The sequence below is a fragment of the Limulus polyphemus genome, unplaced genomic scaffold, assembly GCF_000517525.1.
Source record: "Limulus polyphemus unplaced genomic scaffold, Limulus_polyphemus-2.1.2 Scaffold230, whole genome shotgun sequence".
Lineage (NCBI taxonomy): Eukaryota > Metazoa > Arthropoda > Merostomata > Xiphosura > Limulidae > Limulus > Limulus polyphemus.
Window position 1 is genome coordinate 547,720 of NW_013665840.1, and position 13,642 is coordinate 561,361.

The window sequence follows — 13,642 nt, forward strand, 5'->3', positions numbered from 1 at the left end:
ACTGTGGACAGAGAGAGAGACATATTGTTGAGTCGAGCACATGAGGCGTTCGTTGTGAATTATAGCATTTGTTATAGCGTGACTGTGAAAATTAAGTGTGTTGCAAAGTTGTATTCAGAAAGAATAAACCAGTTTTATTTAAGAAAGGACTTGTCGCTAAAGTTTCACCGGAAATAATTTTTACGGAAAATTAACTAACAAACGGAGACGTAACAATAGCATATGAAAATGTTCACAAAATTCAAGTGCAGAAATATAGCAACAAGAATAAACTGGTATAAGAGAAAATAAAATCAAAAAGGAGCCACTTACGTGAAAAAATGTTTGTCACACTGGAAGCATTATGCACACAAAAGAGTATGGCTGAATTCAAATGCTGTCAAATGAGAAGTGAAAGTTTGGTATAGGAGTGTAGAGGGAGTCACATGCGTCATATGAGCATATCATGCTACTATTGGATAAGAGATGACGCATGATAATTACAGGAGAGACATGTAATTCCAACAGGGGGGAGTGGAAGGCTTGCGGCATATGTAAATAAAAGTTCGCATATAGAAGGCAGCATTGAACGAGAATAGCTAATCTTGTGAAAAGAGGTAAGTACTGTATTGGAATTATACTGCCCTCTATAAATGCAAATATTCACTTGCCTTGATACTACCCTCACGTGTATTCATGTGAGACATCTGCATAATATCATGCAGCAGCTCTCCACCCTTAGAATCACAATACAATTCCCAAGTAGCACCTTTTCTTCCTGGCAGCCCGTAATCACTTTGAGATTGGGTAGCATCTACAAAATCTTCCCTGAAATATCATGCAGCAACTCTCCACCCTTAGAAGCATGATACAACTCCTAACTAGCACCCTTTCTTCCTGGCAGCCCGTAATCACTTTGAGATTGGATAGCATCTATAAAATCTTCCCTTGAAGTGGGGAGGTCAGGTGGGAAATGTGAGAGGAGGAAAATGTTAACTTCTGATACAATATCTTTCCTTGACTCACAAATAATTAGAATCCCACAATGAGTTGGCAGAGTCTAGTAAGAAGATGATTAACAGTGTGAAGGCACCCACAGGAAGGTCATGGGGTGTCAAATAAACAGAAGGCAACACACCTGTGTCACAAAAAGTTTGAAATCAAAGTGGGGACCCCAGTAAATTAAGTAAATGAAATGAAGGGAAATTGATGTAGAGTGGCAATGGCGTGTTGGACCATAAATGGGAGATCTACCTCAACCAACACCAGACAAACCATGATAATGATATCTAGCCCACAGTAGAAAGATGGTCCTCTTTCTTTCACCTCAGATGCAGGAACTGGTAGGGAAGATGAGATTCCATATCAAGGACCCACATCATAATGTATGCACATCCAACATAATTATCACCATATCTGCCAGGAACCGATGGTAGGAAGGTGGATAGCAAAGTGGGTTGAATTTCCAGTCCAGCATTGTGAATTTGTTGTCCAGTCTGTGGTTGAAGGAGGGTACCTGGCCACACACAATAACTTATGGGGCTGGTCCAGCTTCAACCATCAACATATTCACTAAGAACCAACATAGTAAGAAGAAAGGTACCTCAGCTGGAGGGGTGACCTGAATGTGGAATGCATCGTCCATCACCTTGTGACAGCTGGAATTGTACACCAGGTACATGGTAGAAAGAGCATCAACACCATCTACACCAGAAGAACATCACTACCTAACTCTCAACTGTGTGGGAGTGAGCACACTCAGGAGGAAGCCTCCATGGTCCACCACCCCAGCAGCTATGAACTAGTGAGTGGCAAGGACTCTCATACTCCACTAGAAGAAATGAGGAAACAGCACATTGGAGATTCCAGAGAAATGGTGCCACAGAGACAGTGGGTGACCATGGCACCTTATTTTGAAATGCAGACCAATCCAGTGACCTACATGGCATGGATAGTCAGGGATGAGTAGCAATCCTTGTCTACTTTACTCATATTAGTCCATAACTGTATGGACTGGGGCGAACATCTTTATGATGCAAAACTCTGTGAGGAAGAAACTACAAATGATCTTGTTGAACACCCCATCTCAACAGTGGGTTTTAATGATTGTAATGGCCTCACAGTGTGAATTTAGGAATAAGTATACCTGGTCAGGCAAAACTCGACGCAAAGTGGGATCCATTTGTGCAAACAAAGGCTCCTGTACAAAGAAATAAGATAAAAAGAGTACTTACACAGTCATAAATAAAAGAAATCATGGAGCTCAAGATGGCGACGAGAGGTAGATGGCAACCAGATGAGCATTAAATGGCCAGATGATGCAGGTGATGCAAAACAAATGTAGGGAATGTGGTTTATATGCTGGCCTGAATGATCTCATCCAAAAAATTATGGAATCGGGCAGTCAAAGGCATGGTAAGATGGTGGAACTGAAGTGAAGAAACCTGGAAAAAGTGACAATGGACAGAGGACTGGGGAGAATATGTCAGATGTGTGAGATAGTAAATCCAACCAATGAGGGTAACAGGTGAAATATCCTGCGTGGGAGAAGGATTCCATTGAAGGAACAAATGGAAATGGGAACCATGGAAAGAAGCAGTGCAAACCACATAAGAACAAAGAGCCCTGACAGGACACAAAAGATGATCCAAGTCAGAAAAAGGATAGAGAATGGATATGGAATGAAGGGAAATGGGAATGAAGGAAAATTGCCTACACATGTGGCCGATGTCATGGGTAGAAAAACAGATCCTGGAAGAGGAGAACATAGGTATGGTGATACAGGCACAAGTGACATCGAGAGAAAACATGTTTTAATGTCAACATCCACAAGCCAATAGGAGGAAAAAAGTATTGAAGAAGAGATGATATAAGGGGTAAGATGACAAGGGATTGAAGTAGGGAAGAGTAAGGGTATGAAGAACCACATCAATGCTCCAATCAAGTAGGGTTGTAGGACAAGAGGAATGATGAAGAGAGATGGAACAAAAAATGAGGATAATGATGGGAGAAGCAAAAACCCTGCAATATCATGAATAATGGAAATTGGCTGACAAGACAACTTGATACCCAGCAATGGTGGATACAGAAAACCCAGGCAAGGAAGGCAGTCATGTGTGGGATGGAATGATGGGACATGGAGAAACCATGATAGCATGATGAACAAAGAAAGAAATCCCAATTATGTTAGTAAACCAGCATGGAGGAGGGGTAGACGGAATGGAAAATTATGGAAGCAACCCATGGGAAAGTTTTGACCATCTGGCAAGGGTCCATAAATATGCAGCACACTGGAATGAGGTTGATGAAGAAAGGTTAGGAAGAGGTAACAGATGTTACAGTCAAAGGGGACACATTAATGAGTACCATGGATTCGGCCAAAGCGGTGCCTTCAATGACTTAATATAGAATGGTTGGGATAGTGGACATGACACAAAGGTGGAGACAGATGAGGGGATACACAAAATGGGAAAGGTTTGTAAAATCCTGACTGAGAGCAACAACAGACACAACTAAAATATGTGGAACAGGGGGACAAAAACAGAATTCAGGTGGGTGGCAAAGGCATCCAGCTCCAAAGTACCCCAATGGGAACAGAGCCAGGTGAAAATCTGTGGGACGAGAGACCACACTTTGGGAAGAACCTTGTTGGGGCACAACAGATTATCCATGACAAGAGTCAGGAATATGACAAGCCAACAAATGAATCTGAAAGCTGTGGGCCCAGAAAAGGAGGTCTAATGTGTGAAAACAAAGAGATCCCAAACAGTTGCTCTATTGCCAAGTGATGGAAGAGACAACCGAGGAGTTGTCAGAATGGATCATAACCGTCCTGTTCTGCAGAGCCAGTAGGAAATGAACCAGAGCTTATCTGAGAGCAAGGAGTTCCAAATGATAGATACGTAAACTCGACTTGACCACAGACAAAATGCTGGAAATATCCTGAACATCCATATATGCACCCCAACCCCAAAGAGAAAAATCCATGAGTAGGTACACATCTGGATGAGGTGTATGAAGAGGAACACCCGCTGTGTGTTGCCCCCTGTCCAACCAAAATCTGTCTGAATGGAAGTAGGGAGATGACAGGAGTATCCAAGGGATCCTGAAAGAGATTCCACTGGTCCCACAAAGCTCACTGGAGAGACCTCATGTTAGCTCAACTGAGGAAGTAGGACTAGGACAGGTACCTGTGAGTCAGCAAGGCATCCCAAATAAGGAGCCCAATAATAAAGAAAAGGTGGAATTGAAAACAAAAATTTCCCCCAACATTGATGGGAAGCTGTGGACAATCCTAAACAGGAGAGGATAAGTGAAAACGGAAGTATGAGTAAAATATGAATCAAACCAAGGAGGAGAAAGAGATGCAGGAAAACCCTCAAGAAGAATAAAAATCAGACTCTGATATATAGAAAAGGGAAACTGGAGGGAGTCAACCCATGAAGATATAAAAATAATATGTACCCTGAGCCCGGGGAGAAAGAGGGTAAGATGACTGCAAGTAAAAACACAAAAAGAGACAAAATAATAACAGTTATGTTTGCAACACCCATTCTATTATATTCTTGTCATTTGAATTTCCATTTCTCTCTCTCTTTTTAATAATAAATTTTAGGCAATAACTGATGCTAAACTTAGGCTAGAAACATTGTTCATTATTTTTGAGGTGATAATGATGAAGATGGAATGAGGAAAATTCCCAAACTTCCATGTTCTTTATCAAAAACTTTATGACTCTAGGTATCTGACAAATGATTTTGAGTTTATTTTACACTAAGAATACCATTCCAACAACAGCCATGAGACAACTGTTAACTGTAAACAGATGTACATGATTCAAAACCTGTTAGTAATCAGTGTTGCCATGTCACAGTACTTCCCATTTTATAAGTCACATTTTCTAAAGTTTGGTTTCATGAAACTGAGATAAACATGATAGTATGTCTTGTTGTTAATAAAAATGAGAGATGTGGTTAGACTATTTTAGGACCTCCACATAAAAGACATTGATCTTCCACAATTTCCAGTACAGACAAAATTCCATAACTTTCCATGACTTCTATGACATATATGAACCCTGCAATAAGAAGCAAGGTCCCCTTGGAGGTGTTACATGTGATGGATGTTTTTGGCAGAGGATGGAAGACATAAAAGTATGTACATGAGACTCTAAAGCTTACAACACCATAGGAGACAGATGAAGTGTGCCTTGAACTGTGTTTATCCCAAATGTACAAAACATTGTGTTGATACTAAATGGGTGGCCAACTAAGGGTGTTTAAGAGATTGAGTGGATGAAAAAGTAAGAATATGCTAATCATCTATGTAAAATAAAAAGCAATGAATAGAGAAGACAAGTAAAAACTGGCTACTCAAAATAAAATGTATGGAGTCAAGGCTAATAAAAAAGGAAGGGATTGAACTGTTAAACTACTTTAAGTTGGCAAAAAGAATAAGAATGAGATGATAGATGAATAGGAGTATAAGAATCCAGCATCTACCTTAGTCATCCAATGATCACAAAGAAGAAACATTTGTAATAATATCAAGTTTTCCATTTTCAAATGAAGTGTCTCCACATAAAGACTGAATTGAGACAGGTGTGTTACAGATGTAATATCTCCTGTTTTATTTGTGACCACAAGGAGATAGGAGTAATAAAAAAATCTTAAGAAATGTGATAAATGATTTGGACTGCTCCTTTCTAAGGGAGATTTGAGTTTGCCTAATCCAAAATGTGTATAGGGACTGGACTGGAAAGAAGAAAAGCTCACACTGAAGGTTCTGCTGAACTCATAGATCCCACAAATGTACCAAAGATCTTCTCAATAATCCAAATGGAAGATTCATCCACAACAGAAAAGAATCAGTCACTGAGTGGGTTGAGAAGACTCACCTCACTTACTTCTATGTTTAATCTTTTGGTAGGGTCAAAAGGAACTAGTAGAAGTAACTGAAGTCAACTGAGAAGTAAATCAGGGAGGCAAGGCAGGAGGACAAACATTACTAGCTCAAGTTGGGAGATAGTTCAATTCTCTCCATTATTGTCAAAATATTTCCTAATATTTGAATGCTTCACTGTTAATTTATTAACCCTTCTCCTTCTGAAACAAAAGTATAATTTGCATCTGTTGCTGAGAGCTATGGGTAATTTAGTGCAATTTGTGCATGTGCATCTAGCTGTATCACTTTAATCATGGGAAGGAAATTACCATATTACAACAGTACTCAGGAGCACTGACTTATTTGAGTGTTATGATGACTTGTGTGTGTAACATTGCATGTTCACTGAAAGAAGAAAATTAGCAAGTCAAACTTACTCCTATACTCTAAACATGTTCTCAGTTCATGATTTGTATTTCTAGTTGTTACATTTAAACATTATGTGAAATTACTAAATGTTTGGTGTGTTCACAAGAGGTTAAACATTTCAAACCTAATTCAAACAGCTGAAAAGCAGGGATAGACTTTCATCAGCTACCCAAATTCATAGATGAGGAGTTTTTCAGTGTTGTAGTATTACAAAAATCTCAGCTTAGTGACATATCATCCAGGTTTCCATGTATGAGAAATACTCATGTGAGATCTTTGCAGACATGCTCAGCTGTTATATTGGTTAAACATTATACTGGCTTATCGAATAAGATTCTTTAAACTGCTTTGGGCTTAAAGGATTTTCTTGTGATGCAGACAGCAGTCCACTGAACTTGTACAGTTTTAGTCAGTGATTTTCTTCCACTTTACATGGTATTCTGGCATATTAGTCTTAATGAAATATTTACTCTCCACACTTTCCCCTCAGAAAGGGAACTGATGGGAAAGGTGATACAGCAGTTTAATTCTGGATGGTACTTAGGTCTACAAACAAAGTGCTAATTATGCATTCCAACAAAGGAGATACAGCATACATAAGCAATGGCCTCTTGTAAATCCAATAATGATCATATTTATGGATGGATACATAGTGTCCATTGTAGGATCATACATTATGGAAATTTGTGATATTGCAATAAATTTGTTTTGTTTTATTGTTCAACCATGGTTGTAGCAGCAAGTTACTTTAGACCATTACATTGGCACTCGAATAAGGTCTTTCAGAGAGGTTGAGTTGTAATTTTGGATTGTTTGTTTGTGCCGAGTGATTAATTCAGCAATAATATAAGTGTAGTTAAACATAAATTAACTTCTTTTGGAAAATAACTGTTACTATGGAAGTTAACGAATCTAATGTGGCAAATTTGAAGCAGTCTGTGGCAGTATTCATAGAACAAGTGGAAATGCTAATGCGCATGGTGACTGATCTACTAGTGAGAGAAACGAAGTCTCTCTCCCCTCAACCTCAAATTTGAGTTCTTTCTTCCTATAGCCCTGTGGAAAATTCATTGATTTACGTCACTGCAGTCAACCCACCACCCCTGCCTGTTGAGAAGTTTGATAGTCAGTCAGAGTTTAATGTCTTGGAGTTTTTTAAAAGTTTAGAAAGGAATTTTTATCAAGTATCAAATACTTGAGAATAAATTGGTGGTAACTGCAACTTCTTGTTTGAGGGGAGGGCCACTAGAATGGTAGAATCAGAAATTGCTTTTGAACACTGGGGAGAATTTAAAGAAACCTTGACTAATCTGTACCCAGCGGTGTTATATAATATGGAGCTGGCTAAGGAACGCTTTATTAGAAAGTACCATGCTAATGCAGTGGAGTCAGTTGAGACTTTTATTTAGAAAACTGTGAAAACTTATAAATTATGAAACCCTGAAGCTACAAAATGAGAAACTGTGAAGTGTATATCACAATTGCATGTTTTTTACAAGAATATTTGGAATACCACTTTGTTGTATTTACTGCTGATGTAGTAAAGTTTACAAAACAATACAAGCATTGCCAGAATAATAAATGAGAAACTGTTAATAGTGAAGTGATTAATGTAACGTGTCTTGCAGATAGAATGACTAACTGTCAATTACTAGGCTATTTTGAAAGCAAAACTGTTGGTAACAAAAAGCATTGTGGACAAATGTCTTGTTGTCATTATAGACTTGGCTGTATCTTGTCTTTATTGGATTAGACTTCATTCAGCAAAATAAAGCAGTCCCAAACTTCTTCAGAAATGTGCCATCTGTTAGGCACAACTCTGAGGCTGAAAAAATACTGAAGTACAATGTTCACATTTAAAAAATAATTACTGTGAACAATTAAAACAACTGGAGTTGAAATATGCTGATATTTTTAACAATAAACTTGGCCTCACAGATTTGCCTGAACATATTACTGTAATCACTAATGAAAAGCCAGTGTTTAGTTAAACATTATCATTAATCTCCCCCTAAATTGCAAGTGCTATATGATCTAGTGGATGAAATGCTCTGTCATGGGTTAATTGATCCATCAATTCTTTGTGGACTTTTCCAGTAGATATTGTCAAGAAGACAACTAATGATTTTTGGTTCTGTGCAGACTATGGCAAGATGAATCAAGTCTTGGAATCTGACCACTATCCATTGTCTCATATAAGTGATATTTTAAATGCTTCGTCAGGAACAACCTGTATCAGTATATTAGACTTATCAAGTGAATACTGGCAATTACCTGTTCAGATGGAGGATCCACATAAAACTGCCTTCATAATCAATTACGGACTTTATCAATTTAAAGTGATGCCTTTTGCTCTTAAAAATGCACCTGCCACCTTCCTAAAACCTATGGATAAGGCTTAAGCAGGAGCAACTGAACGTTCCTAGGCTTATATTGATGATATTATAGAATTTTCACCAACATTTAAACAATACCTGAAAGACATTGAATTGGTTTTCTACAAACTACTTACAGCTAATCTTACTGTAAAAGTTTCTAAAAGCAAGTTTTGCCAACAAGAAGTATCATATTTAGGATTTAAAATTGCTTGTGAAGGAATACACACAAATGATGATAAAGTGAAAGCTGTTAAAGACTTCCCAACTCCAAGAAACTGAAAGAGTTAATCACGTTCTTGGATATGTGTGCCTGGTACAGTCAGTTCTTTCCAAACTTTGCTACAATTGCTGAACCTTTATATCTGTTATAAAGGAAGTAAATCAGGTAGAAATGGTCCAATGTGTGAGGATGCATTCCAGAAATTAAAGCAGGTTTTATCTGAATCCCCTGTCTTGTGAAAAGTGAACACTATTTTTTGCATACTGATGCTGCAAATGTTGAATGATGAGCACTTCTGTGTCAAAATGGTGTCATGGCATATGCCAGTAGAATACTGAACTCTGCAAAAATAAGCTATACTACTACAGAGTTAGAATGTCTAGCTATAGTCTGGGCTGTAGAAAAATTTAAGATATACTTAGATGGAGAAGAATTTACAGTTATAACAGAACATGCTGTCTTGAAATGGATATACAAACAGCTCCGAAGTTAGCTGGTATACTGATGTATTGATCATTAAAATTTAACACAGGACTTAACATTTGAAATACTTCACATAAAAGGAAAAGAGAACCAGTTACCTGATACCCTATCTACATATCCAACTGATCCCTGAGAAGAAACTCCAGAATTTAACGTTGGTAAGCTAGAGCCTATTGTCAATGTTAACACTAGAGAACAGTTGGCTACTGAACAAGCTAAAGATGATGAATATAAGCATATAAAACTAGATTATTGCCGGACAATTCTACTATAATTGCAGAGACCATAAGTAAATCCAAACACCATGTCTTGATTGATAATGTTCTTTATTATATAAAAAGAGTTGCTAGCAATGTTGAATTTAGACCAATTATTCCCAAAACCTTGAGACTGGTGATGTTAATCAAATTGTATGATCATCCTATGGCTAGTCATCTAGGTGTCCGAAAAACAATAGACAAGGTATCCAGACAGGTTTATTGGCCTAGTATAAGAAAGGACATTAAAAATTATCTATTGTCATGCCATGTTTGTCAAACCACTAAATTTGATCAGAAGCAGCCAGCTGGATTTATGCAAAACACTAAACTAATGGAACCTGGTGAGATAATAGGAGTAGATATTATGGGACTTTATCCTAAATCTAGTACAGGGAATAGTTATTTGTTGGTTGTAACAGATTATTTCAGTAAATGGATTGAATTTTATTCCCTAAAACAAATAACTGCAAAAAAACTAATTAATGAATACTTGTGTAGATGTGATATTCCAAAGACTCTTGTATCTGATAATAGGCAACAATTTGTGTCTCATTTGATGGGTGAAACTTGTAAAGGGATGGGAATTAAACATATCTTTACAACTCCATATCATCCTTAGCCAAACATTACTGAAAGAGTAAATAGAAATATAGGTAGAATGATATCTGCTTACTTTGAAAAAACATCATCAAACTTGGAATAATCATTTATCTGAATTCTCTCTAGCCATTAAAACATCTATTCATGAGTCTACAGGTTATACACCAGCCAAACTCCATTTAGGATGAGAGATCTTCCTTACTTGGAACCAACTGAAGAATGCAAGATCCAACATTGAAAAGGCTCAGAAGCAACAGTAAAAGATGCCCAGACACATTTAATATAGGTGATTTAGTATTATTAAGAACAATCCTTTATCTTCTGCATTAAATAATTTTCAAAGTTATGAAGTGTGTTACTCCATTAGTGTATGAACTAAGAGGTTCTAGATGAGGTGCTGTTATAGGATGACTTCATATTTATAATATAAAAAGATATATATACCTCCCCAGCAAAAATTCTCTCAACACTGAAGAAGAAGGTAATCATGCATCAAAATGAAAATATCGACTACAGAAGACTTGGAGGTCATTCACCAACAAGACAAAGGGCTTCTGGTGGTGTGTCTACTTCTCACTCTTCAACAAATCCTACTGTTGACTTATCTCTGACTCCTCCTCAAAGTAGATTACAGCCACATTGCAGAGTTGATTATCATAGTTAGCTGTTCTTCCAACTGTTAAACTTCCAGTAGGCCAAACCAGAGCCAGAAGTTAATCAAACTGAGGATTCAAAAAGATGAATTGTATTTTTCTTGCAGTGTTTCTGTAAAGAATTCATAATGTCAGAATAAAGAGGAAGTAAAAAATAATGGTATAAAAATTAGGATATTTTATGCAATGTGATTAATGTCATCACTATGTTTTTCTAAGGGTGAAGAAGTGTGTGATAGAGAATTGTGTTTGTATTTGATTATGGTTTTGTTTATTGTTTCTTTATTATTCCATCTATCATTTAGTTTATCTATGAATTATTAGTTATAGTTAAAATGTTAATTCACCTTCTAGATGACCACGTTTATTTTGAGTAAATATACATGTATTATGAGACTGACATCAATTTCCCCTAGCAGTAACATACAGATATCATTAATGTTGCACAGAAGTATGTAAATTATGTACAGATAATATGGACAAGAATATGTAAATTAAGAACACATGATTTGCAATCTTGTGATCTAACAAGCAAATAGAAATTCTACACTGAGATGTAATAAGTTAGTTCATGAAATACAGCTGAAGAGTTTTATTGCTGATTATTACTCAATGTTAATAATCTTGTAGTATAAAAACATAATATTGTTATTTTGGAATTAAGTTCTTTTTATTTGTCTGGTTCTTTTTTTTCCCTGACTCCTTTATATATTTATTGACTGAAATATTTATTAACCTGGATTTATATACTGTATTGTTCACTAACATTAGTTTCAAGTCCTGGCCAGGTGCATATTTCTTTACTATGTTTTTGTAAGTTACCAACTTTGTATTTCAATAGTTTGAAAGTCACACTTTGGATTTCTGAAGTTGTCAAAGTATAATAAATTTGTGTTTTTTGGTTCAACCCTGCTTGTAGCAGTGAATTACTTTAGACCATTACAAAATCATCATATATTTGAATGATGTTGACAATATCAGAAGCTGGATACATCCATATGATGATGGTGTTGTAGATTCTGGCTTTAGATATGTGCTAAAAATTATGTTGCAGGAAAATGTCTTTAAAACACAGATGCCATGTTTTCTCCCTCAAGGACATAAGAAACACACAACTGAAGAATACAACCCACCAAAACTGGTTACTAAAGCTTAGTGATTGTCCAAGGTAGTCAATGGATGCTTCAAGTAATGTAAGTTACTGAATATGTTTTTCACAAGCTGAGAGATTAATTTTATAGGTGATTAAGTTCATATCATTAATGCTCTTTCAAACTGCTTTTGTCCTAAACTTCTTCAAAATATGGATACAACTGTGGAAAACAGGACAGCCACGATGTAATTTTACTTCCATTACTTTGGGCGTTTACAGCCTAACCCTATTGCCCGAGGTATTCTTTACTGCACATGACACAAGGTTTTAGTGTCTTACATTCCAAATTATACTAAACTACTTTTTATTTATGTTATACCAATTAGAGTAGCATAAAATCTTAGTTAATAATCCATATTTTAATAGTATACAAGTTTTAAGTTCTTAATTCTACAAGGCAATATTTAAAAAAATACTGAATTTCCCCTAGTGTGACCCATGTGACACATTTTCTCTTAGCATGTCATCATCCCTATTTTATTCCCCACACCAAAAAAAATTACAAAATTAAAGGTAAATTAGTCTCTATAAAATAGTTATTGCTCAGACAAACTATAATTCTTATAGTCTTCAATTCTGTTTGGTTACAAAGCTATTGAATAGAAAATGAGACCTCTCCTGCCACATCCTCTGTTTAATAATTCGTTGATAGTTCTCTCTTACGTTTCATTATATATTACCTATAACCAATAGAAAGTCAAGGTTTTCATCTATTAAATGATGTATTGTATAATGTTGTGTTCTGAACAGAATATTGTCATTTTTACTCACAATACAAGATTCGTTTCCATGGGAAAGTTAATGACTAGCTTGGATAAATTTGTAACAGCTCTTGTCGCACAGTTAGAAAGCCAGAAAAATTTTGAGAGGTAAGGGAATTTGTCTACTTTTTGCATGTTATTAGTCTATATTATTTGGTGCATTATTTAATCAAATAAAAATTATTAAGTGTATTACTATAATTACTATAAAAAATTACGTTTAACTGTCCTCTACAATCGAGAGTAAGAAAAAAAAGATGATTGGGGAAGTACCTTATTTCTTGTTTTTCATATTTATTCTTTCTTTATTATTATAAAAGTAACTAAAATCTAAAAATATTTATCTTTTAAAGTTATTTAAGACTAAAGTAGCTCATGGGTAATGTAATTCGATAGTGTAATGTGAGCTGCACATTCCCTGAGTGATTTACAACTAAGAATGGCATGGATAGTAGTTAGACATGGTTCAAGGGGCAATGATACAATAAAATTTAATTATAAATAGAGGTATATTGTTACGAACTTAGAGCTACTTAGGATAAACGAATGTAGTTTCATATTACAATTTGAAGTCATTCTAGAAAGAAAAAAAAGGGTAATTTAGGTTTATTTCGATTCTTTTTTGGTGGCTACGAGGTCGGTCAAATTGACCAATCCCATTTTGAGATAGGCTAGAGAAAATAACAGATAAATTATAAAGTTTTACTGAAAAAGAACGTTTGAAATGCATTTAGGAAGTTCTAGGGATTACACAAAGGAAATTTGAGATTTTTGAGATAGGAAAAGTATTTTTAATTTTGACATGAAAATTACTTTGCACCTGGACTATTCAAAACAAATACT

General features: G+C 36.0%; 1 protein-coding gene across 5 annotated transcripts in view; it reads right to left on the minus strand.

Annotated features, from left to right (window-relative positions):
- LOC106478602 (structural maintenance of chromosomes protein 1A-like) overlaps positions 1-13,642 on the minus strand; it is a 160,082-nt gene that overhangs the window by 122,118 nt on the left and 24,322 nt on the right. Inside the window, exon 2 of one of the 5 annotated variants that reach the window (XM_022382212.1) lies at positions 10,677-10,997. The exons of the other annotated variants lie outside the window; for them this stretch is intronic. Coding sequence (XP_022237920.1) covers positions 10,677-10,721 — 45 coding nt within the window. The 5' untranslated portion in view covers positions 10,722-10,997. The remainder of the gene's footprint in view (positions 1-10,676; positions 10,998-13,642) is intronic. 5 annotated transcript variants of the gene reach the window in all.